This window comes from Oncorhynchus nerka, linkage group LG19 (genome assembly GCF_034236695.1).
Source record: "Oncorhynchus nerka isolate Pitt River linkage group LG19, Oner_Uvic_2.0, whole genome shotgun sequence".
Lineage (NCBI taxonomy): Eukaryota > Metazoa > Chordata > Actinopteri > Salmoniformes > Salmonidae > Oncorhynchus > Oncorhynchus nerka.
Genome location: NC_088414.1, coordinates 304,736 through 332,128, shown reverse-complemented (window position 1 = coordinate 332,128; position 27,393 = coordinate 304,736). Strand labels below are relative to the sequence as shown.

The window sequence follows — 27,393 nt, the reverse complement described above, 5'->3', positions numbered from 1 at the left end:
CATGTTAAAAGCAGCTTTTCTGTGTTGGAATGGTGTGTGTACCCCAACAGAATGGTGTAGGCGTAAACCTGTCATTAAAAATATTCATGCCAGGAGACCACTGATTGGCCAGCTCAGCCAATGAGCCAATACATCATGTTCTCTGAGGAAATAGCAAGCCTTTTTTTTTTCTCCAAAATGTGTTGGCCAAAAATTACAGTTTATCCTAGTACATAGACACTTTCAAGGTAAGGAAACATATCTGGCCTGCTCGCCTCCCTACCACTGAGGAAGTACAGTTCCCGCTCAGCCCAGTCAAAACTGTTCGCTGCTCTGGCCCCCCAATGGTGGAACAAACTCCCTCACGACGCCAGGACAGCGGAGTCAATCACCACCTTCCGGAGACACCTGAAACCCCACCTCTTTAAGGAATACCTAGGATAGGATAAAGTAATCCTTCTCATCCCCCTCCCCCTTAAAAGACCTAGATGCACTATTGTAAAGTGGCTGTTCCACTGGATGTCATAAGGTGAAAGCACCAATTTGTAAGTCGCTCTGGATAAGAGCGTCTGCTAAATGACTTAAATGTAAATGTAATGTAATATCTAATTTCCCTATTTAACGCATAGGGAGGGGGAAAAAAAGATAAACTATCATTAAGGTTAGCAACTTCCATTTATTTGAAAGACTGCAATATTGTTATATACAACCAACATACCTGAATTAAGCTGATTGATGTATGCAAGTGAAAAAAAGATTGGTTGGGTGTGTGATGATATTACAGTGCAATACAGTTTAGTGAGGCAATGCATGTAGAGGTCTGACCTCAGAGGCCTTGTTTGAACTAATGCAACATGAGATTGTATCAGCAAAAATGTCTAGGTTTACCGTACCATTCATCATCTGCTTAGTAAGGCATCAACAGAATGGCAGGAGAGCTACTTGTCTGTACAGATTACAAAATTTCAGAATACGAATCAGGAATCCTTGGGAGAAGGGAAGCATAGACTGTCTAAAAATGTTACTAGCGTTCAAATCCTTGCTGCCTCCATCCTTGTTTCCTCAACTACCTCTTCTTTACCTTTCAAGGTGTTTTGGAGAAGATCCTAGGTCCCACCCTCAGACCTCCCCAATGAGCTTTGAGAAAGAGTACAAGGAATTGATGAAACAAGAATGGAAGAAGCATGCATTTAACAACTATTACATTTTTCAGAAACAGCCATGGTGTAAAATCTATCCGGTCTTTTCCACTTAACTGGGAAGACTCCTGATATCTTTGAGGTCTCTTTCAGAGTATTAAAACATCTCTGGGCTAAAAATCACCTCTGCGCAACCAATGTGATCTTTAGAGAAAATCACATATGTAAGTATTGAAATGGACATTTAAAAACTGCATGGATGGGTATTTGCTCTTAAATTAGTGACTTGGTCTAAGTACACTGCTGAACTGAATGTCACTGTAAAACATAGCTGAGAGTCAAGTCTTGCTTTGACTCCCAAAATGATAACCAATTGCTCACTCATTCACATTGTGCAAACTTCCAAACTTCAAATCCTGTAAAAAAAACATTTACCTGGTCTATACTTCAATACCGCAATTCACAAGAAATATTCAAGTGAATCATGTAGGGTAAATGGCAGCAGGAGTTAGTGTTGCAAGTGGCAAGATTTAGTGTTGCACGGTATACCGGTACCACGGTAATAAAAGGTACCAAAACGGATGATCTTTATAATACCAACATTTTAGAACCATTGTACCATTTCACGATACTACCGACTTGTTCAGCCCTGCCGATCTAAAGAGCCTGCTGGCGCCTGTTGTTTAAAGTCAGTTTTGTTAATAAATTCAGTTGAATTTAAGCCACTAGTCTCTTGTATTCGCAGGTCCAATGATATCCACTTCTGTCATTTGCGTATCAAGTGTCGCAGCTGTAATCAGTGCATTGCATCCACTAACAGCCCTCACTCACCCGCTTCTCTGTCCGCTCTTCAAACTCGTCTATTCCGCATTCAGTTTAAAAATATATAGATTTTACATGCTGACCGTGCGTGAGTCGCAAAATAAATGTAGAAATCCGTGTCATTCAATTATTACGCGCGCCAGCGATGCCATGACCTAAAATATAACTCCTATTTCTGACACAGATCGCACTGAAAGTCCTGCCTCTACCATCTCCTCATTGGTTTATAGAAGCAGGTCCTCATTGGTTATACCCACATGGGTGATTGAAAGACGAAATGTTTTGCCGGTTGTCGTGGTAAGTGTAGATGCCAATCACCATATAAGTTCAAAGATAAAAAAAGCCTGGAAGGAGGAGAGATGACTAGAAACGATTCGGTTGGCCGTTCGAAATAGCTAAATTGCCATACATGTTTAATGCTTTTCAACCTGTCCCCAAATTAATGTCATTGGTTCAGAGTTTTTGATATTTTAACCTGCATGTCGTGATCGCGTTTGGTGTGGGGGGACAAAATACATTTATGCACGATAGCGCACGCGCGTAGCCGGTGGCGAGCGAGAACGCAGATTAATTGAATAACATGGATTTCTACATTTATTTTGCGGCGTACGCGATGTGTCCGGCCTGGTCGGCATGTCAGAGAGGTGAAATGGAGCGCACCCTTTCGCCACAGGCATGCTTTACAGCAACAAAAACGTCTAGTCTTTAGTTGGCCTAAACATTCAAAAAATATTACCCATATTAACAGAATGCCTTTTTTCCCTTTCTATCAGGATTCGCGCGCATTTTATATAATTTCACAAACCATGTCGCGGGCCATTTTAAACTAATCCCGGGTTGCTAATTATTAGTTTGCGGCATGATACTTGGCCTGATGTAAAAATGGTTTGTAAAATGTTGGTATCATGACAAGCCTAGTAAGTTTAGAAATACATTGTATGTGGTTGGTTATAGTATGGAGAGTACGAAAGATAATAAAAATATATATACAATTACAACATTCATTATCTCATTGCAATGTGCCTGGTAATAATGAAATTCTAGTTTGATTTGTCACACCTAGGTGAATATTCAAATCAAAGGAAAAGGCACAACTTAATGTCAAGTTGACTTTTAAGAAAAGCATTATCAAACAATGGATTTACATTGAATATGGTACAAATCCGATGCACCAAACCACTTTGAACATTTCAACATAAAACTCATGGGGATGGTAGTTGACAGTCTAGGAAAAACGTAGGAAAAACTGTGCCAAAGTCATAGATGTACTTTCGTGTAACGAAGTATTGTGTTAAGGCAACTTCCCGCCTCGTAACTGCTCGAAGAACCTTGTCCGAAGTTTAAAGGTTCTGATACATGGTAATACAGGGGAAATGTCTACAGCTGTAGAGCCTGACTTGTTTTGCAATGTTTTTTGTAAAATTGTCACAGTCCAATGGTTGTAGACCATGCAGTTTTTCGAGAGTTCGGTCTTGTATTTCCTTCAAAGTGAGAAGACCCATGGCAGGGTTGGAACTAACACCAACTGCTTCCTTGGCCCTCTGAACTGGGCCTTTCTTCCCCTTGTATTCATAGCAGCGTTTCGGTGTGTCTTATGGTTGGTGACAGCATGTTACATGATGCGTGTATGAGAGCATGTGTCAAAAAAAAAGGGGAAAACAACTTTGGCCCATGCATTATCTAACTTGATGTTGGGTTTCGAAAGTCAGAGCACCCTGTTTACATGGCAATTGACAATCTAGCTCTCGTAGGTTTCGCCGATAGCTTTCTTTATCGGTTTTCTTTCCACAGAACCAAGTGAATGCTATGGTCAGGCATGCTCGTGGCGAACACGAGGCCAGAGTCATTTTGCCCATCCAGCCCATTGAGCCAGGAGGTGACTCCCGGCAGGAAGCTGGAACCTCGTTTGGACTTCCTGTAGGCAGGCAGAGGCCAACGACCCGTCATCCTTTCTGTCCTTAGGTCCATGACATACAAGAAGTCGGTGTCGAAGAGGAGCGAGAACACCTCACCGAAGCTGAGCAGGGAAAGGTTGGCGGGGTCCTGCGTTTTGATGACCCTGGAAAGAAGGAGATTCAGCAACTGATTGTTGGCAGGTATGAAGGGCTCCGTTACATTCCATGTATGAACACCCACACAACTCCTTTTGCTCGCTACCATGGATATTGTGAGTCATATACTCCAAAGTTCTGAGGATTTTGTGGCTTATTCACAGCAAGTCTAGCAAGGAATCAAGTCGTTTACAACCTGGTCGTTTTGAGGGTTAAAGTTCTGGCCCTGGGCAGTTTACCTGAGGATATCGAAGCTGGCAAAGTCCCACTGGTAGATCCCCAGGTCCGAGCTACAAACGACATAGCGGCCATCAAACTGCAGGCGAGGCTGCAGACACACACTACGGTCCTCTGACACAGACAAGGTCTTCAAGCACTTACAGTTGATTTCCCTGCCTATAGGCCAAACCTGCAAAATAACCAATGATACACGCATATTCATTTGTTTATATGCGTGTGAATATATGCATCTCTGTAGAGAAAACAGCACTGTGGTCAAACTGTGCTGAGGGGGACACTGTATGGAGCCATCTTAAGTATTACAGTGACAAAAGACAAAAAGCACAGGGTTAAATTATTGCATGAAAGATGAATGGCAGCAGATGCAAAGAAGATCAAATTAATTAACCATATTACCTTTATTTCATATTTGTCAGCACTCAACAGAATGTAGTCGCCAGGACAGTGCACCATGGATTCTACTTCACTCTTCTGAAGAATCACCTACGCAGGGGAAATGGTTTGATAGTCTTAATATGTGAGACGAGTTTGGGTCCTTTCATCTAGTATTCTTATTGAACACTGGGTAGCTTGCAGTTTGTAAACAAAATGTACCAGCAACAAAACAAATCTGTGAATATGCTAGATAGGGCTTTGCTATAGATTGCAACACTGCAAAACCTTCTCCTTTCATCCATTTCACAGGCATTTGCACAAGACAATGGGCACAATCACTGATCTACAAATTACCTTGCATCCCAGATATCTACTCAAGATTAGCAAAAAATGGTGTGAAATTCTGCCCCAGGCCCTCAACGGATACCCATAAACACGCCGATTCAATTTTCCAGCCATCCTTAACATAACCAAGGACAGGAGGTTGATAGGCAGGTTTACCTTGGTGACCCACTCAGTATGTCCCGTGAGGGTGTTGAGGCAGGCGCCTGCCGACAGGGACCACACCTTCACAGAGAAGTCGGCCGAGCCGCTCACCAGCGTGTCCAGATCATCCTCGTAGTCCACGCTGAACACTGCCAGAGGCAAGGAGAGAGACCTGGCTTTAGTACACCAACACACATGGCTCTGCCATTTGTGACCATCATTCGTAGCCTCAAGAATTTGTTGTTGTTGTAAAATAGAGCTATTTAGACACTGATAAGGTCTCTATGGAGGCTACTTGGAGTGGCAGCTCCCACGCATAAAATCAGAGTTCATATCTGCCTGTCAATCAAAGACCCACAGATCAGCACAGTCCAGCTGTCTCTAGGAAACAATGCCTAACTCACAAGTTATTTCCTAAAACCCAAATGAACAATGGACGTAACACCCCTAACTCAGCAACTGGGAAAGGTAGGGACCCCAGCGGTACACTGACCTGCACCCGTGTGCCCACGGAACTGCTGGATCTTGGCACCTGTGCTCCACTCCCAGCAGGCGATAGTGTTGTCAAAGGACCCAGTCACCAGCTTCTGCTCATCAAACTTCACTGTGGCGCAGGTGTGCGTCTGAATGCCGTAGATGCACTGCCCAGTGCGGACGTCCCACAGTTTGGCAGAAAGGTCATCAGAGCCTACAAGATAATTTGAACAATTTACAACAAGGATAGCCTGATGAAGACAGCCTGGCTGTCGAAACGTTGGTGAATTAAATTATTGCATCGGAGCTCGAGGTTGCAGCTTTAAGATTTTATTTTAAAGAAAGGTCATCAGAGCCTACGAAATAATGTGAGTTTTACAATGAGGAATTAAACAATTACATGTATGAATGTAACGACAACATTTTAAGACTACAAAAGACCTCCAGCAAACTAGTGATTGTTTCAGATACTACATTTTGCACAAAAGTGCCAATTGAAGCATTATTCACAGATGCTAACACCTAAACCTTAAATTCAACCTAACAGGCAAAAGAGTAAAAACGCCACCTGGCCAAATGGATAGTAGGAGAACACTGAAGACCACTCCACCACACCCCAGAATGACCATACGCATATAACCCACCTGTGCAGAGAAGGCCGTCCTTGTAGTAGAGGGCGTAGACGCGCGCACTGTGCCCGATGAGCGACGAGGTCTCAAAGGCCTCCTGGTCCTTCAACTGCATCATGCGCAGCTTGGCCTTGAGGTAGATACCCTTCCAGTGGGACGCGTCCTGGATGGAGTCATCGATGCGCCAGCCCAGGTCCCGGCACACACCCTGCCACACCTCCGTGCACGCACTTATCACCTACGGGAGTTATCAAAAGGATTATATAGTTCAACCGGAACCGAGGTCAAAGCAACCCAAAGAAACGTCAAATCTAACTAACAGAGGCAAAACTTAGGAGGAAAGGTTCAAAGTTAACCTCAATAACACACATTAAAATAGGTCCTTACTTGCACCACTAGTACATTTCTCAATCCAAAATATTATCAGTAACCACATTTCCATCCAGTTATACGAGTAAAGTCATAGCATACAAAAAAATAACAGATGTGATGGAAACAGGAAGTTCAATTGTATAAATATAGACACATCTTTGTGTCCGTAAAATGAATTATGCAAGAAATGGTAGCAGAAACGCCTTTAACGCTCAAATATTGATTATCGAAGTCAACTTATAGTCACATGATGATATGGATGTGTGGTACTACCACTCAAACAATGCAGTTTATTAGGCTACAGATGAAATAAGTTCAACTTCACAGGGTGGTGAAGTGCACGGTGATCTTGATGTGCCATTCCAATAAATAGAGGGTCTTATTCTGGTGGCATGATGATCGACGCTTGACAAATAAAAATATTCTCAACCATTATAACATCATGTAGACTAGTCTACCTGCACTGTATCTGCCAGCTGTTGGCTAGAGCACACGTGCCAAGATCAGAGTAGGCACATTTGCCATTTTCACAACAGTTTGTGACCAAACTATCAGTACAGTTGAAAAGGAGGTGGAAACACATTGAGAACATTTGATTTTTATTAGGTAAATGAAAACTTTTGCAAAAAGAAAATTCTGTATCCTCTCGTCATCCACAACAGGTATGTTTGGTGGAAACACACCACTGGTGGGAGAATGCACATTTTCTTTATGCTGATTCTAAGATATTCCCATAAAAATCTGTCACCAATTGGATGGAAACCTAGCTAGTGTCACATGTGGGAAACCCTGGCCTTATTCAATTGCATGCACACCAGCTACTAACAAATACCCCTTCAAACATAGAGTTGTACTGTGCTGGCCTGGTTATGCATCCACCAACAGTTGACAGAACCACACTGGAAAGGTGAAAGAAAAAAGAACCAAGCCAGCACAATATGGTTCAGGTCAGCACAATGGTGTGAAAAGGGTATAACATGAAGCCTGGGCCACATTCAGTTTCCAAACATTGCAGATAGAAATGACATGAATAGAGCCATTCCTTGTTCATGTGTGTCCTACATAACATGTTTTTCTATCTGAACGTTCCAAAATGTTGTGTCCTGCTGAATGCACCACAGACCTTTGTCGTACTGCTTATACACCACCAGAGATCCAACCACCATGACAGAGAGAGCCTGACCTTATTCCACCCCTTGCACACCAGGCAGCAGGTGAGCAGGGTCTGCGGGTCGAGCCAGTGCAGCAAATAGAAGGTGAGCTCCAGGGGCAGCAGTCGCAGGAAGTCCCGCTTGAGCAGCGCCTCCAGTCCGTTGGACAGGTGCCGCAGCTGGACTGCACCGCTCAGCGAGATGAGTTGGTCCAGGGACTGGTTGCGCTGCTGGTCGCTCAGTGTGAGGAAAGAGGCGGAGACCGACTCCAGCCACCCCTCAAAGGCCGCCTTCTCCATGGACACATGAGAACGTCGACCTGCGGTTACAGGGTTTAGTAACGATGATTCGTTAACGTTACATTCCATTATTATGTATTTAAAGGTAGACTCAGCGACATGGCGTAGATGCAGAAAGTAAACAAACAACTTAGTTGGTACATTTCTGCAACAGCTAAGAGTGTTGAAGCGCGAGACTCAACTTCTCGGTTGTTTTGGTCCCGTGGTACCAAACTAACAGCGAGAAGCGAATCCGTGCACATGGGTAGATAATGTGTTGTATATCGCTAATGTGTTGTATATCGCCAATGTCAATAACTGCAGTGCTGCTCGTGGCAACGTCATTTCGCTGAGTTCACCTTTAAAATGTAATTAATACATTCTCAAAGATCACCTTTGACTGTTTACAATACTTCATTAACACTACCAGCAAATGTCTACCTCGATCGTTTATTTGGGCCTAGCTAGCTAACGTTACATACTTCACACGTTTAAGGCAACATGAGTCCTTAGCTAACTAGCGTAGACATCACTGCCTGTTGTACGGAGTAGAACATCTACTGTTCTGACTAGCTAGCTTTGCTCCTTTTATTTAAAGTTATAGCTCAGGGTTAACGTTGCTAAGCTAGCTAGCGTTTCAGCAGTAAGGTGCATTGTACACTAACGTGTAGCTGTAGAAACGGTAGAACGACGTACCATTTCCCGTAGAACCCGTATCTGTGGGCGGTATTGTGCTAGCTAGCCAGGCGGACAGGAACACCTGGTATTCTTTGCGTTCTACAAACAAAACAACGCTACTTAACTATCAGAATATTCCTTTTGCGAGATGCCAGAAGGTCATTCGTTTATCAGCTTAGAAAATAAACGTTACGTTAGCTTTTCTGGCTGGCTAGCTAGCTGGAATGAGGGACTCTGCTTCTTTCCGAAGTTAACGGATAGGTAATGTTACACGCACCAATACAGTCACGTTTTACCTAAACGTAGATGAATACATTTACTACCGTTAGCTAGCTAAATCCAATCTAGCTCGATGGATGCACCCACTGAGGTAATGGCTGGAACCATAGAGATACATAGAGGACTCGTGTCTGTGACAGAATAGGCCACGCCATTGAGGCAATCTCCGTTTTGAAGTAGTCCATTTTCTTTTTCGCGTTTGCCTTAGCCCTCCTCATGACCCGGTTGGACATGACTCCAATAGGGTCACCAGGACGGATCAGCCAATGAAGTCGGAAGTCCCACCCAGTTGACGACATTAAAATGGTGGAAGCCCTCAATTGCGCTGCCTATACTATAATGTTATTTTGGCCACCAGAGGCCTCTATCATTCTCTATGGATGCATGCCTTATGTTGCAAACTTTTTCTGCAAACGTTCTTCCGGCTACTTAGCAATGGGTTTCCGGGTCAAGCTCACTTTTTTTCCAAAGTAAAAGCCAGTTTTATGATTTTGGATTCACAGGACGCAATGACTGTTCTGCCAGGTTAGTGAAGGACGAACGAAGTAGATAAACAGTGGTGTGTATTCATGGATGCCTAGCGAAGTCAGGCTTCCCCAAAAAATGTACCAAGAAAAAAACATACAAACTGTATATTTATTCTCTTTGTGTTTCATAATTTAACTTCAATTCGCAAGAATGAACCTTTATTTAACTAGGCAAATCAGTTAAGAACAAATGCTTATTTACAATGACGGCCTACCAAAAGGAACACCAACTAACTTTGTTAGTTACTTTTGATGTTGAGTCGTTATACACAAATATTTCACACGAGGGCGGTATTGAAGCTATGGAAAATGTTCTTCTGCAACGTGACCCAAATGAACTACCTTCCAGTGCATGCATTGTAACATTGGCTGAAATAGTACTCACACATAACTATTTCGTGTTTCTAAATTATTTCTTTATTCAGACGAAGGGTACTGCTATGGGATCCCCCATGGCTCGTAACGATGCTAATTTGTATGTGGGTAACATGGCGAAACAGTCCATTTTCAAACCTCAAAAATGTTTTCTTGCCTAACATCATTATTTGGAAACGGTATGTTGATTATATTTTTGTTCTATGGAGGGGTGATGCAAAACAGCTCCAGGCGTTCCATGCTTTTCTTAACTCCTGTTCTGATCATCTGAGATTTACTATGCAATCTGATACACGTCAAATCAGTTTTCTTGATCTTCTGATCTTGTGTTCTAGACACTGACCTTTACAGGAAACCTACTGATCGTAACAGTTTGTTGAGGGCTGATAGTTGAAAAATTGTTTGCCTTCCCTTGAAAAATAGTTTGCCCTACAGCCAATTCTGTTGAATCAAAAGAATTTGCAAAAAACAATCCGATTTTGACAGAAATATGGCTGAGACACAAAGGAAATTAAAGGAGAGGGGTAAATTAAGGGAATCGTTCATAAACATTGGCACATTCTAAGATCCGATGATAGTATCGGTAATGTGTTTTCGGACCTTCCCTCGGTCGTATTCTCGCGGGGCAGAAATCTCAGAGATCAATTGGTAAACTCTGATTTACCACTCCAAGATATCCCTGCACAACCTCTATTTGCGCCCCTACTGGATAGAAACTACAAGTGTAATGTCTGTGCTCAATGCAATGGCACTTATACATGTAGATCCTTCAAACACCCCCAAACAGGGAAACAGATTCCAATCAAAGCTGTTATCACATGCTCCACTAAGGCAGTTATTTATCTTATAACTTGTCCTTGTGCTAAAAATTATGTGGGTAAAACAAAGTGCGAATTAAAAGTAGGAATTTCGGAGCATCGTAGCACCATTAGGTGCTAAAACTCGACTTACCCAGTTTCGGAAGCATCGAACATTGGCATCGAATGTCACCCTCCCTAGGAGTGGCTGCCTGGATCTTTAATTTAAAGACCCTTGCTCCCTCCGGTCTCAACATAGACTTTGATCTGAAGCCATTCTTGGGATTGTTGTGATTTTGCTGTTGTAAATGTTTGTAGGCTTATGTAGCCAAATTGAATCTATGATTGTATGCTATCCATTCATGTTTTTTGTATGCTATTTTAATATATGAGATTTAACCAATGATATCAGGCCACACCCGACCATGATTACAGACACCTGTAAATGAGTCACCCCACAGTGTTTGTCATTATACCCTGAGGAAGACAGCTTAGCTTGTCTGTTGAAACGTTGGACATGCATTTTTTTTTTGCATCTGAGCTCCTAGGGTATGCGGCTCTCCTTTATTTTTCAAGTGTTCCACTCCGCTAGCCAGCACCTCGCCTAAATAGGTGTGCGTTACTTTCACCTCGAGTAATTTTTCCAACAATTGTTTACAGACAGATTATTTCACTTATAATTCACTGTATCACAATTCCAGTGGGTCAGAAGTTTATTGACACTAAGTTGACTGTGCCTTAAAACAGCTTGGACAATTACAGAAAATTGTATCATGGCTTTAGAAGCTTCTGATAGGCTACTTGACATCATTTGAGTCAATTGGAGGTGTGCCTGTGGATGTATTTCAAGGCCTAACTTCAAACGCAGTGCCTCTTTGCTTGACATCATGGGAAAATCAAACGAAATCAGCCAAGACCTCAGAAAAACAATTGGAGACCTCCACAAGTGTGGTTCATCCTTGGGAGCAATTTCCAAACGCCTGGAGGTACCACGTTCATCTGTACAAACAATAGTATGCAAGTATAAACACCATTGGACCACGCAGCCGTCATACCGTTCAGGAAGGAGACGCGTTCTTTCTCCTACAGATGAACATACTTTGGTGCGAAATGTGCAAATCAATACCAGAACAACAGCAAAGGACCTTGTGAAGATTCTGGAGGAAACAGGTACGAAAGTATCTTTATCCACAGTAAAATGTGTCCTATATCGACATAACCTGAAAGGCCGCTCAGCAAAACCAGCATAAACAAGCCAGACTACGGTTTGCAACTGTACATGGGGACAAAGATGATACTTTTTGGAGAAATATCCTCTGGTCTTATGAAACAATAATAGAACTGTTTGGCCATAATGGCCATCGTTATGTTTAGAGGGAAAAGGGGTAGGCTTGCAAGCCGAAGAACACCATCCCAACTGTGAAGCACAGGGGTAGCAGCATCATGTTGTGGGGGTTCTTTGCATCAGGACGGACTGGTGCACTTCACAAAATAGATGGCATCATGAGGTAGGAAGGTTATGTGGATATATTGGACAAAATCTCAAGACATCAGTCAGCAAGTTAAAGCTTGGTCGCAAATGGGTCTTCCAAATGGACAATGACCCCAGCATACTTCCAAAGTTGGGGAAAAATGGCTTAAGAACAACAAAGTCAATGTATTGGAGTGGCCATCACAAAGCTCTAACCTCAAACCTATAGAAAATGTGTGTGCAGAACTGAAAAAGCATGTGCGAGCAAGGAGACCTTACAAACCTGACTCAGTTACACCAGCTCTGTCAGGAGGAATGGGCCAAATTCACCCAATTTATTATGGGAAGCTTGTGGAACTATACACGATACGTTTGACTCAAGTTAAACCATTTAAAGGCAATGCTACCAAATACTAATTGAGTGTCTGTGAACTTCTGACCCACTGGGAATGTGAGGAAATAAATTAAATTCACGAAGTACTTTAACAACTGTTACATAGGCTTGTACACAATCACCCAACCTTAACACACACACACACACACACACAGTAGGCTAACATATGTCAATGGCTTTAGGAACAGCAGTAACATCAGGCAGGATTTAGGCTACCAACAGCCTAACCAGTTGTAGCTCTTTTTTTTTTTGCAAGTTGCAATCCGTTTTTTTGTTGATACAGCGTAATCTTTATATCTGAAAATAATAACTTTTGGTATCTTCTTTCCAAGGGCTCCATCTGAATTAACTCGCCGACGTTCCTCTGCACTGCCATGTGCAACGTTTTCTCAACTGCCACAATTTGATTGGCTGCTGTCCGATTCAAACTGTAATCCGTTAAAATTAAGAGTTGATGCACTGCACACTTTTTTTTAAAGCATCATTTTTAATATTTGGGCTTGGAGGGTATCAAGTCAGTTCGAGTCAAAAGGCTCAAGTCCAAGTTAAGTCATGAGTCATTGATGTTAAAGTCAAAGCCGAGTTGCAAGTCATCATATTTGTGACTCAAGTCCAAGTCATGTGACTTGAGTCCACACCTCTGATCCTTAGCTTAGTGATGAGCTTTGCGGGCACTATGGTGTTGAACATTGAGCTGTCGGCAATTAACATAATTCTCACATAGTTGTTCCTTTTGTCCAGGTGGGAAATGGCAGTGTGGAGTGCGATTGAGATGGCATCATCTGTGAATCTGTTGGGGCAGTATGCGAATTGGAGTGGGTCTAGGGTTTCCGGGATGATGGTGTTAATGTGAGCCTTGACCAGTCTTTCAAAGCACTTTATGGCTAACGACGTGAGTGCTATGGAGCGGTAGTCATTTAGGCAGGTTACCTTCGCTTTGTTGGGCATAGGGTCTATGGTGGCCTGCTTGAAACGTAGGTATTACAGACTCGGTCAGGGAGAGGTTGAAAATGTCATTGAAGACACTTGCCAGTTGGTCCGCGCATGCTCAGAGTACACGTCCTGGTAATCCATCTGGCCCCACGGCTTTGTGAATGTTGACCTGTTTAAAGGTCTTGCTCACATCGGCTATAGAGAGCATGATCACACAGTCATCTGGAACAGCTGGTGCTCTCATGCATGCTTCAGTGTTGCTTGCCTCATGTCACTGGCCAGCTCGCGGCTGGGTTGACCTTTTTAGTCTATAATAGTTTGAAAGCCCTGCCACATCCGACGAGAGTCAGAGCCGGTGTAGAAGGGCTCAATCTTAGTCCTCAATGCCATTGGATGAATCCCGGAACATTTTCCAGTCTGTGCTATCAAAACAGTCCTGAAGTGTAGCATCTGCATCGTCTGACCACTTCCGAATTGAGCGAGTCACTGGTACTTCCTGCTTTAGTTTTTGCTTGTAAGCAGGAATCAGGAGGAAAAATTATGGTCAGATTTTCCAAATGGAGGGCGAGGGAGAGCTTTGTACGCGTCTCTGTGTGTGAAGTAAAGGTGGTCTAGAGTTTGTTTTTTCCCCCTCTGGTTGCACATGTGACATGCTGGTAGAAGTTTGCCGCCATTAAAGTCCAGGTCCACTAGGAGCACCGCTTCTGGATGAGCATTTTCTTGTTTGCTTATGACCTGATACAGCTCGTTGAGTGCGGTCTTAGTGCCAGTCGGTTTGTGGTGGTAAATAGACGGCTACGAAAAATATAGATGAAACCTCTCTTGGTAGATAGTGTGGTCTACAGCTTATCATGAGGTACTCTACCTCAGATGAGCAATACCTTGAAACTACTTTAATATTAGACATCGCACACCAGCTGTTATTGAAAAATAGACACACACCCCCCACCCCTCTTCTTACCGGACATAGCTGTTCTGTCCAGCCGATGCACGGAAACTCATCCAGTTTATTCTCCAGTGGTTAACCATTCATTAATGAATTCTCACAAGGCACCCTGATCTCCGCCCTCTGTATTTCCTTATTTTCTTCATGTGATTGATGGGGATTTGGACCTTATATCCTTTGCGTCAGACTCATTAAATAAAAATGTTTTGTCCAGTTCGAGGTGAGTAATCGCTGTTCTGCTATCCAGAAGGTTTTTTTGGTCATATGAGAGTGTAGCATCAACATTATGTTACAAATAATTAAGTTACAAATAATGCGAGAAAAAAAAAATAGCACAATTGGTTAGAAGCCCGTAAAACGTCAGCCATCCCCTCCAGCACCACTCTTCATACCTTCGTCTTTATACGATTATATTAGTCTAATGGCTAGGGCCTCTCTTTTGTACCTGCATGTACAGATAAACCATTCAATACGAAAGTAGATCTGTTTAAATTCCTTCGCAAGATTAAACTTAAGCATGTGTTTTCGCAAAACACTGCTTCGGCTCTAGAAACACATCAAAGAACTGGTACCCATTTTAAGCCCAAAAGCAAATTCTGTCCTATGGTAAACAACTCCTCGATTAATACCTATTGTAGGTTAATCGAACAAGAAGCCATGTCAGTAAATAGGAGACAAACAAACTACATTCAGAAGAATCTCACTAGAACAGAACAGGCACTTAATGAATTAATGAAAGATTCATTCAACCTGCAGATAAGGGGGGTGCTGTGGTTGTTTTAGACTATGAAAAATATAAAGAAGAAATTCAGAGGCAACTCGGCAATGAACATTTCTATAGAAAACTGAGTGTTGATCCCACACAGGGGAGACAACTAAATGTGCATGTCTAGATGCAGGGGGTTCATTTGAATTTAGGAAATGCCCTGTTGTTAAATTAAATACATTTTTGCTCCATGAAGTAATCCAACATTGTGTACACCGCCATCTTGTCTATTTCAAATCTTATCTATTTGATCGAGACAGATGAGTGTTATCATGACATGCGGGACTTTGGGGTGGACACCCACCCATTACTTCATGGACCAAAACATTTATTCAATTTAATAACGAATTCTAACAAAACCCCTGCAACTAGACATGGGCGTTTAGAAGAAATCTTCCAAGTCGGGAATTGAGGAAGTATTTTTAAGGTTGGTTGAAAATGTTGTGCTACGCCAAACAGAACCAATCTAAAAATGCCTATCAGCCAGCTGAAACAGAGTAATGGTCTGACTAGGAAATATTTTCAATAGCTAGTCACACTGTAGAAATCAGGAAAAATACCTACTGGTGTATTTTAATGCCGAGATACATAAGAATTTAAGATAAGGCCACTTTATTATCATAATCTTGCACCATTCAGTCAGGAGATATGATGCTCAATGTCACCAAGCTGTCCTAGGTGTCTGATGGAGAAAATGCAAAGTCCTCGTTCTGATTTTTTTCAAATACATTTGGCATTTAATGATTTTTACACAGAATAAAAATGATATCAAACATAGTAAACAATTCAGCACATTAACCAGGTTTCCTTCCAAACATTTCATGAATTACCTGACTCATGAAAATAATCACGACCGGGATGATGGAAACAGGAAATGCCGGTACAATTTTATACATGTCGACGGACAATTTGCCGGTTCGATATGGTGGGATCTTTTTGTTGTTAAAATGCGATAAATGGGGGTGGAAACACCTTTACAGTGCCTTCCAAAAGTATTCATCTCCCTTGGCATTTTTCCTATTTTTTTGCATTACAACCTGCAATTTAAATGGATTTTTATTTGGATTTCATGTAATGGACAAACACATAGTCAAAATTGGTAAAGTGAAATGAAAAATATAACTTCTTAAAAAAGATATAAAAAATTTAAAACAGCAAAGTGGTGCGTGCATATGTATTCACCCCATTTGCTATAAAGCCCATAAATAAGTTATGATGCAACCAATTACCTTCAGAAGTCACATAATTAGTTAATAAGTAAAGTCCACCTGTGTGCAATCTAAGTGTCACATGATCTGTCACATGATCTCAATATATACACCTGTTCTGAAAGGCCCCAGAGCCAGGGGCACCAACAAGCAAGCGGCCCCATGAAGACCAAGGAGCTTTCCAAACAGATCAGGGAGAAAGTTGTGGAGGAGTACAGATCAGTGTTGGGTTATAAAATAATATCGGAAACTTTGAACATCCCACAGAGCACCATTAAATCCATTATTAAAAAATTGAAAGAATATGGCACCACAACAACCCTGCCAAGAGAGGGCTGCCCACCAAAACTCACGGACCAGGATAGGAGGGCATTAACCAGAGAAGCAACAAAGAGACCAAAGATAACCCTGAAGGAGCTGCAAAGCTCCACAGCGGAGATTGAAGTATCTGTCCATAAGTCCACTTTAAGCCATACACTCCACAGAGCTGGGCTTTACGGAAGAGTGTCCAGAAAAAAAGCCATTGCTTAAAGAAAAAAAATAAGTAAACACAATTGGTGTTTGCCAAAAGGCATGTGGGAGACTCCCCAAACATATGGAAGAAGGTACTCTGGTCAGATGAGACTAAAATTGAGCTTTTTGGCCATCAAGGAAAAAGCTACGTCTGGCGCAAACCCAACACCTCTCATCACCCCGAAAATACCCTCCCCACAGTGAAGCATGGCGGTGGCAGCATGCCGTGGGGATGTTTTTATCGGCAGGGACTGGAAAACTGATCAGAAGTGAAGAAATGATGGATGGTGCTAAATACAGGGAAATTCTTGAGGGAAATCTGTTTCAGTCTTTCAGATATTTGAGTCTGGGATGGAGGTTCACCTTCCAGCAGGGCAATGACCCCAAGCATCCTGCTATAGAATCACTTGAGTGGTTTAAGGGCAAACATTTAAATGTCTTGGAATGGCCTAGTCAAAGCCGAGACCTCAATCCAATTGAGAATCTGTGGTATGACTTAAAGATTGCTGTACACCAATGGAACCCATCCAACTGGAGGGAGCTGGAGCAGTTTTGCCTTGAAGAATGGTCAAAAATCCCAGGGGCTAGATGTGCCAAGCTTATAAAGACATACCCAAAAGACAAGTTGGCTCTACAAAGTATTGACCTAGGGGGTGAATAGTTATGCAAGTTTTCAGTTTTTTTGTCTTATTTCTTGTTTGTTTCACAATAAAAAAATATTTAGCATCTTCAAAGTGGTAGGCATGTTGTTTAAATCAAATGATACAAAGGCAACAAAATAGGAAAAAATGCCAAGGGGGGTGAATATTTTCGCAAGCCACTGTATGTGCAAATACTAGTATAATAACCACCATATTAAAGTAAACTTGGAGTCACTCAATGATATGTGGTGTGATCCTCCCATTATGACTTGGGAAAGCATGCAGTGTATTAGGCTACAGATTAAATAAATGATGATGAACTTCACAGGCTGGTAAAGCTCACAGTGATGAGCTTGATGTTCCTTTCCAATAAATATCAAGGTACTTATTCTTTTGACATGATGATTGATGCTTGGCTGCCAATTGACAAATAAAAATAATCACACTCGTAGCATAATAATTTAATCATGTAGGTAGCCTACCCGTAGCTGTTGGCTACAGCACACGTGCAAAGACAAGAGTGGGCACATTTGCTATATACAGTGCATTCAGAAAGTATTCAGAGCCCTTCCATTTTCCACATTTTGTTACGTTACAGCCTTATTCTAAAGTGAATTAAATAAATGTTTTTGCCTCACCAATCTACACACAATACCCCATAATGACAAAGCAAAAACAGGTTTTTTGAAATTTTTGCAAATTTATTGAAAATAATAAACAGACTTTATTTACATAAGTATTCAGATCCTTTGCTATGAGACTCGAATTTGAGCTCAGGTGCATCCTGTTCCATTGAACATCCTTGAGATGTTTCTACAACTTCATTGGAGTCCACCTGTGGTAAATTCAATTGATTGGACATGATTTGGAAAGGCATACACCTGTCTATATAAGGTCCCACAGTTGACAGTGCATGCCAGAGCAAAAACTAATCCATGAGGTCGAAGGAATTGTCCATGGAGGTTCGAGACAGGATTGTGCCGAGGCACAGATCTGCTTAAGGGTACCAAAACATTTCTGCAGCATTGAAGGTCCCGAAGAACACAGTGGCCTCCATCGTTCTTAAATTGAAGTAGTTTGGAACCACCAAGACTCTTCCTAGAGTTGGCCGATTGGCCAAACTGAGCATTCAGGGGAGAAGGGTCCTGGTCAGGGATGTGACCTAGAACCCAATGGTCACTCTGACAGAGCTCCAGTTCCTCTGTGGAGATGGGAGAAACGTCCAGAAGGACAACCATCTCTGCAGCACTCCACCAATCAGGACTTTATGGTAGCCTTTATGGTAGAGTGGCCAGACGAAAGCCACTCCTCAGTAAAAGACACAAGAGTTTTCCAAAAGGCACCTAAAGCAAGATTCTCTGGTCTGATGAAATCAAGATGGAACTCTTCGGCCTGAGTTCCAAGCGTCACGTCTGGAGGAAACCTGGCACCATCCATACGGTAAAGCATGGTGGAGGCAGAATCATGCTGTGGGGATATCTTTTAGCAGCAGGGACTGGGAGACTAGTCAGGATCGAGGGAAAGATGAACAGAGCAAAGTATAGATTGATCCTTGATGAAATCCTGCTCCAGAGCCATCAGCACCTCCGACTGAGGCGAAGGTTCACCTTCCAACAGGACAATGACCCTAAGCACACAGCCAAGACAAGGGAGGAGTCGCTTTGGGACAAGTCTCTGAATGTCTTTGAATGCCCAGCCAGCAGCCAGAGCCCAGACTTGAACGCGATCGAACAGTTCTGAAGAGACCTGAAAATAGCTGTGTAGCAACACTCCCCATCCAACTTGGCAGAGCTTGAGAGGATCTGAGGAGAAGAATGGGAGAAACTCCCCAAATACAGGTGTGCCACGCTTGTAGAGTCATACCCAACATGACGCAATTCTATAATTCCTGCCAAATGTGCTTCAAAAAGTACAGAGTAAAGGGTATGAATACTTGTTTTTCCCTTGTCATTATGAGGTGTTGTTAAATTTTTGAATAACGCTGTAACATAAAAAAATGTGAAAAGTCATCAGTTTTGTGACAAAACCATCATTAGAGTTGAAAATGCGATGGAAGTTATTTTTTGTATTTTATTCTCAATAAGTCCGTTTGATGGAAACATCTCTGGTGGAATAATTGACATGTTGTTTTATGCAGATTTTAGAATGGCATGAAAATCTGTCGCCAATAGGATGGAAGCCTAACTACGGTCAGAAATTAACATTGACATTACTAGATCTCCAACCATTACAGCAAGCACACACCTAATTTCCTAAGCCACTTGTCTAATTTCCAAAAAATGCAGTAAAAATGATTATGATCTACTAACATAGCTAGTAAAATAGGCCAAGATGGCCACTATAGGCTTTTCCCAATGTGAGCATTTCTCAAGATTACAGCAAATTAGGAAGAGCCAACAGATGCTGTGAAGAGCCTGTAATGGGATATCAAAATCAAATCAATTGTTATTTGTCACATGTGCCGAATACAACAGGTGAAATGCATACCTACAAGCCCTTAACCAACAATCCAGTTTTAAGAAAAAGTAATAAATAGATAAGTGAAATGTTTAATTCAAATAACAAATAATTAAAGAGCAGCAGTAAAATAACAGTAGCGAGGCTATATACAGGGGGTACCGGTACAGAGTCAATGTGCGTGGGCACCGGTTAGTCGAGGTAATATGTGATCCGATTCAGGAAACTAAGGCGTATGTCGCAAGTCACGACTTCACAGGAGAGCCTTTTGAACTAAACATTTTTTTCATTTTTTTGGCAGACATGGCTTCTCGAACATGTGAACTTTCATGTGCCTTAATATCAAACTTGTATGTCATCTGTAAATACGAATACAATTGTTAAATTATGAGCCTTGTTGGTTTAGCCACAGAAAACTCCTTTCCTGAGGACGGCTCACCTCTCACAGTTCTGGGCGACTTTAACCTCCCCACGTCTACCTTTGACTCATTCCTCTCTGCCTCCTTCTTTCCACTCCTCTCCTCTTTTGACCTCACCCTCTCACCTTCCCCCCTACTCACAAGGCAGGCAATACGCTCGACCTCATCTTTACTAGATGCTGTTCCTCCACTAACCTCATTGCAACTCCCCTCCAAGTCTCCGACCACTACCTTGTATCCTTTTCCCTCTCGCTCTCATCCAACACTTCCCATGCCCCTACTCGGATGGTATCGCGCCGTCCCAACCTTCGCTCTCTCTCCCCCGCTAGCTCTCCTCTTCCATCCTATCATCTCTTCCCTCTGCTCAAACCTTCTCAACCTATCTCCTGATTCTGCCTCCTCAACCCTCCTCTCCTCCCTTTCTGCATCCTTTGACTCTCTATGTCCCCCTATCCTCCAGGCCGGCTCGGTCCTCCCCTCCCGCTCCGTGGCTCGACGACTCATTGCGAGCTCACAGAACAGGGCTCCGGGCAGCCGAGCGGAAATGGAGGAAAACTCGCCTCCCTGCAGACCTGGCATCCTTTCACTCCCTCCTCTCTACATTTTCCTCCTCTGTCTCTGCTGCTAAAGCCACTTTCTACCACTCTAAATTCCAAGCATCTGCCTCTAACCCTAGGAAGCTCTTTGCCACCTTCTCCTCCCTCTTGAATCCTCCTCCCCCTCCCCCCTCCTCCCTCTCTGCAGATGACTTCGTCAACCATTTTGAAAAGAAGGTCGACGACATCCGATCCTCGTTTGCTAAGTCAAACGACACCGCTGGTTCTGCTCACACTGCCCTACCCTGTGCTCTGACCTCTTTCTCCCTCTCTCTCCAGATGACATCTCACGTCTTGTGACGGCCGGCCGCCCAACAACCTGCCCGCTTGACCCTATCCCCTCCTCTCTTCTCCAGACCATCTCCGGTGACCTTCTCCCTTACCTCACCTCGCTCATCAACTCATCCCTGACCGCTGGCTACGTCCCTCCCGTCTTCAAGAGAGCGAGAGTTGCACCCCTTCTGAAAAAACCTACACTCGATCCCTCCGATGTCAACAACTACAGACCAGTATCCCTTCTTTCTTTTCTCTCCAAAACTCTTGAACGTGCCGTCCTTGGCCAGCTCTCCCGCTATCTCTCTCAGAATGACCTTCTTGATCCAAATCAGTCAGGTTTCAAGACTAGTCATTCAACTGAGACTGCTCTTCTCTGTATCACGGAGGCGCTCCGCACTGCTAAAGCTAACTCTCTCTCCTCTGCTCTCATCCTTCTAGACCTATCGGCTGCCTTCGATACTGTGAACCATCAGATCCTCCTCTCCACCCTCTCCGAGTTGGGCATCTCCGGCGCGGCCCACGCTTGGATTGCGTCCTACCTGACAGGTCGCTCCTACCAGGTGGCGTGGCGAGAATCCGTCTCCTCACCACGTGCTCTCACCACTGGTGTCCCCCAGGGCTCTGTTCTAGGCCCTCTCCTATTCTCGCTATACACCAAGTCACTTGGCTCTGTCATAACCTCACATGGTCTCTCCTATCATTGCTATGCAGACGACACACAATTAATCTTCTCCTTTCCCCCTTCTGAGGTGGCGAATCGCATCTCTGCATGTCTGGCAGACATATCAGTGTGGATGACGGATCATCACCTCAAGCTGAACCTCGGCAAGACGGAGCTGCTCTTCCTCCCGGGGAAGGACTGCCCGTTCCATGATCTCGCCATCACGGTTGACAACTCCATTGTGTCCTCGTCCCAGAGCGCTAAGAACCTTGGCGTGATCTGGACAACACCCTGTCGTTCTCAAATAACATCAAGGCGGTGGCCCGTTCCTGTAGGTTCATGCTCTACAACATCCGCAGAGTACGACCCTGCCTCACACAGGAAGCGGCGCAGGTCCTAATCCAGGCACTTGTCATCTCCCGTCTGGATTACTGCAACTCGCTGTTGGCTGGGCTCCCTGCCTGTGCCATTAAACCCCTACAACTCATCCAGAACGCCGCAGCCCGTCTGGTGTTCAACCTTCCCAAGTTCTCTCCCGTCACCCCGCTCCTCCGCTCTCTCCACTGGCTTCCAGTTGAAGCTCGCATCCGCTACAAGACCATGGTGCTTGCCTACGGAGCTGTGAGGGGAACGGCACCTCACTACCTCCAGGCTCTGATCAGGCCCTACACCCAAACAAGGGCACTGCGTTCATCCACCTCTGGCCTGCTCGCCTCCCTACCACTGAGGAAGTACAGTTCCCGCTCAGCCCAGTCAAAACTGTTCGCTGCTCTGGCCCCCAATGGTGGAACAAACTCCCTCACGACGCCAGGACAGCGGGAGTCAATCACCACCTTCCGGAGACACCTGAAACCCCACCTCTTTAAGGAATACCTAGGATAGGATAAAGTAATCCTTCTCCCCTCCCCCCCCTAAAAGACCTAGATGCACTATTGTAAAGTGGCTGTTCCACTGGATGTCATAAGGTGAAAGCACCAATTTGTAAGTCGCTCTGGATAAGAGCGTCTGCTAAATGACTTAAATGTAAATGTAATGTAAATGTAGAAAAAGCAGCAACCTTCCCGCTAGCCATGATTGGCTGAGGTAATGAGTGGGCTGGACGTTGCATCTTGTGTCTATAAAATGAGCTGCTCGTACTATTTAAAATATATATATATATATTATGTTAGCCATGGGGAACTGCAAATATGGAACCAAGATGGCGTAGCAGTAAGACGTCTTGTCGTGTCGCGTCCCTTTGTATATATCGTTTTTCGTTTTTCTCCGCATATCTTTTAAAACATTTTGCTAAACCTCAACTTCTAAATACTCTCCTGCAACCCGCCTCACCCAATGTAGCTATTTTTCCTAAAGTATTTATATTTACTTCGGACCCGGAACCCCTCGACTGAAGCTAGCCAGCTAACTACCAGCTATCAGTCAGCAAAACATTGCTAGCGGTCTTCAGCTAACCGGTCATCAGCTAACCTTTAGCTCGGAAAGCTCTCGCCAGTTCGAACAACGCGACTCTAACCAGAGCATAACGGACCTATTTATTATTTTTTTTATCCCCGGATTCCCACCGCAAACGGAACATCTTCAGCTGGATCTTCACAACTAGCTATCTAGCTAAGCGCAACCCCGGATGATTACTCCTGGCTAGCGTTTCCACCCACTTAGCTTGAAGCTAGCCCGGCCAGAGCCCTTGTGCTACCACCGTAACATACTCCTGGGCTACAATATCCGGACCCACGACCGGTCTATCGATGTCACCGCATGAAGAGGAATAAACAGACTCACCCCATCGCGACGTCCCCCAAAGGCTAACTCTCTAGCCCTTGCTATCTCCTTGCTTGCTAATTCGGCCTGCTAACTGCTAGCTTGTTTAGCCACGGTCTGCTAACTGCTACCTTGTTTAGCCCCGGCCTACTAACTGTTAGCTTGTTAGCACAGGCCTGCTAACCGTCTGAATCGCCGCGTCCCAAACACTCACTGGACCCATATTTACTTTCTATCTCTTTCGATTTTTAATTTGTTTATACCTTCCGGTAACCTGCCTCACCCAATGTGATACGGAATCGCTATTATTTTTAATTTTTAGAACACACTCAAGAACCTCCAGAAGCTAACCAGCTAACTAGCTACAAGCTATTTAGTCATTGTTCGTTTTTTTAAACCTGGATAACACTCGCCAGTCCAGCGTCCCTGCCCCATCCACCGCTGCCCCCTGGACACTGATCACTTGGCTACATAGCTGATGCATGCTGGACTGTCCATTAATCACGGTACTCCATTCTGCTTGTTTATGTTTTATCTGTCGACCCCAGCCGCACTCAGGCTCTGTGTGTAGTTAATCCGACCCTCCCTCTGCCTAGTTAACGCCATTTTACCTGCTGTTGTTGTGCTAGCTGATTAGCTGTTGTTGTCTCACCTACTGTTTTAGCTAGCTCTCCCAATTCAACACCTGTGATTACTGTATGCCTCGCAGTATGTCTCTCTAAAATGTCAATATGCCTTGTATACTGTTGTTCAGGTTAGTTATCATTGTTTTAGTTCACAATGGAGCCCCTAGTTCCACTCTTCATACCCCTGATTCCTCCTTTGTCCCACCTCCCACACATGCGGTGACCTCACCCATTACAACCAGCATGTCCAGAGATACAACCTCTCTCATCATCACCCAGTGCCTGGGCTTACCTCCGCTGTACCCGCACCCCACCATACCCCTGTCTGCGCATTATGCCCTGAATATATTCTACCATGCCCAGAAACCTGCTCCTCTTATTCTCTGTCCCCAACGCTCTAGGCGACCAGTTTTGATAGCCTTTAGCCGCACCCTCATACTACTCCTTCTCTGTTCCGCGGGTGATGTGGAGGTAAACCCAGGCCCTGCATGTCCCCAGGCACCTTCATTTGTTGACTTCTGTGATCGAAAAAGCCTTGGTTTCAAGCATGTCAACATCAGAAGCCTCCTCCCTAAGTTTGTTTTACTCACTGCTTTAGCACACTCTGCTAACCCTGATGTCCTTGCCGTGTCTGAATCCTGGCTCAGGAAGGCCACCAAAAATTCTGAGATTTCCATACCCAACTATAACATCTTCCGTCAAGATAGAACTGCCAAAGGGGGAGGAGTTGCAGTCTACTGCAGAGATAGCCTGCAAAGTAATGTCATACTTTCCAGGTCCATACCCAAACAGTTCAAACTACTAATTTTGAAAATTACTCTCTCCAGAAATAAGTCTCTCACTGTTGCCGCCTGCTACCGACCCCCCTCAGCTCCCAGCTGTGCCCTGGACACCATTTGTGAATTGATCGCCCCCCATCTAGCTTCAGAGTTTGTTCTGTTAGGTGACCTAAACTGGGATATGCTTAACACCCCGGCAGTCCTACAATCTAAGCTAGATGCCCTCAATCTAACACAAATCATCAAGGAACCCACCAGGTACAACCCTAACTCTGTAAACAAGGGCACCCTCGTAGACGTCATCCTGACCAACTGGCCCTCCAAATACACCTCCGCTGTCTTCAACCAGGATCTCAGCGATCACTGCCTCATTGCCTGTATCCGCTACGGAGCCGCAGACAAACGACCATCCCTCATCACTGTCAAACGCTCCCTAAAACACTTCTGTGAGCAGGCCTTTCTAATCGACCTGGCCCGGGTATCCTGGAAGGACATTGACCTCATCCCGTCAGTTGAGGATGCCGGGTCATTCTTTAAAAGTAACTTCCTCACCATTTTAGATAAGCATGCTCCGTTCAAAAAAATGCAGAACTAAGAACAGATACAGCCCTTGGTTCACTCCAGACCTGACTGCCCTCGACCAGCACAAAAACATCCTGTGGCGGACTGCAATAGCATCGAATAGTCCCCGCGATATGCAACTGTTCAGGGAAGTCAGGAACCAATACACGCAGTCAGTCAGGAAAGCTAAGGCCAGCTTCTTCAGGCAGAAGTTTGCATCCTGTAGCTCCAACTCCAAAAAGTTCTGGGACACTGTGAAGTCCATGGAGAACAAGAGCACCTCCTCCCAGCTGCCCTGAGGCTAGGTAACACGGTCACCACCGATAAATCCATGATTATCGAAAACTTCAACAAGCATTTCTCAACGGCTGGCCATGCCTTCCGCCTGGCTACTCCAACCTCGGCCAACAGCTCCGCCCCCGCAGCTACTCGCCCAAGCCTCTCCAGGTTCTCCTTTACCCAAATCCAGATAGCAGATGTTCTGAAAGAGCTGCAAAACCTGGACCCGTACAAATCAACTGGGCTTGACAATCTGGACCCTCTATTTCTGAAACTATCTGCCGTCATTGTCGCAACCCCTATTACCAGCCTGTTCAACCTCTCTTTCATATCGTCTGAGATCCCCAAGGATTGGAAAGCTGCCACAGTCATCCCCCTCTTCAAAGGTTACAGACCTATATCCATCCTGCCCTGCCTATCTAAGGTCTTCGAAAGCCAAGTCAACAAACAGGTCACTGACCATCTCGAATCCCACCGTACCTTCTCCGCTGTGCAATCTGGTTTCCGAGCCGGTCACGGGTGCACCTCAGCCACGCTCAAGGTACTAAACGATATCATAACCGCCATCGATAAAAGACAGTACTGTGCAGCCGTCTTCATCGACCTTGCCAAGGCTTTCGACTCTGTCAATCACCATATTCTTATCGGCAGACTCAGCAGCCTCGGTTTTTCGGATGACTGCCTTGCCTGGTTCACCAATTACTTTGCAGACAGAGTTCAGTGTGTCAAATCGGAGGGCATGCTGTCCGGTCCTCTGGCAGTCTCTATGGGGGTGCCACAGGGTTCAATTCTCGGGCCGACTCTTTTCTCTGTATATATCAATGATGTTGCTCTTGCTGCGGGCGATTCCCTGATCCACCTCTATGCAGACGACACCATTCTATATACTTCCGGCCCGTGCTTGGACACTGTACTATCTAACCTCCAAACAAGCTTCAATGCCATACAACACTCCTTCCGTGGCCTCCAACTGGTCTTAAACGCTAGTAAAACCAAATGCATGCTTTTCAACCGTTCGCTGCCTGCACCCGCACGCCTGACCAGCATCACCACCCTGGATGGTTCCGACCTTGAACATGTGGACATCTATAAGTACCTAGGTGTCTGGCTAGACTGTAAACTCTCCTTCCAGACTCATATCAAACATCTCCAATCGAAAATCAAATCAAGAGTCGGCTTTCTATTCCGCAACAAAGCCTCCTTCACTCACGCCGCCAAACTTACCCTAGTAAAACGGACTATCCTACCGATCCTCGACTTTGGCGATGTCATCTACAAAATTGCTTCCAACACTCTACTCAGCAAACTGGATGCAGTTTATCACAGTGCCATCCGTTTTGTCACTAAAGCACCTTATACCACCCACCACTGCGACTTGTATGCTCTAGTCGGCTGGCCCTCGCTACATATTCGTCGCCAGACCCACTGGCTCCAGGTCATCTACAAGTCCATGCTAG

The 27,393-nt window shown here is 44.3% G+C and overlaps 1 protein-coding gene across 1 annotated transcript; it reads right to left on the bottom strand.

The window, feature by feature from the left end:
- Positions 1-635: 635 nt before the first annotated feature.
- Positions 636-9,136, bottom strand: LOC115147127 (F-box/WD repeat-containing protein 2-like). The gene is made up of 8 exons (XM_029689142.2): positions 8,693-9,136; positions 7,751-8,037; positions 6,211-6,433; positions 5,586-5,780; positions 5,108-5,241; positions 4,628-4,714; positions 4,231-4,400; positions 636-3,999 (listed from the first exon to the last, which is right to left on the bottom strand). The coding sequence occupies exons 2-8, from the start codon at positions 8,015-8,017 to the stop codon at positions 3,711-3,713; spliced, it is 1,365 nt and encodes a 454-aa protein (XP_029545002.1). The 5' UTR covers positions 8,018-8,037; positions 8,693-9,136; the 3' UTR covers positions 636-3,710.
- Positions 9,137-27,393: the final 18,257 nt, after the last annotated feature.

Excerpts from the sequence above, each read along its gene's own strand:
- LOC115147127 (XM_029689142.2), bottom strand. The coding sequence starts at position 8,017 with ATGGAGAAGGCGGCCTTTGAGGGGTGGCTGGAGTCGGTCTCCGCCTCT. Across the intron at positions 6,434-7,750 it reads TGTGCAAGGGGTGGAATAAG|GTGATAAGTGCGTGCACGGA; the intron begins GTCAGGCTCTCT and ends TAACTCCCGTAG. Across the intron at positions 5,242-5,585 it reads CCGTGGGCACACGGGTGCAG|TGTTCAGCGTGGACTACGAG; the intron begins GTCAGTGTACCG and ends TGCCTCTGGCAG.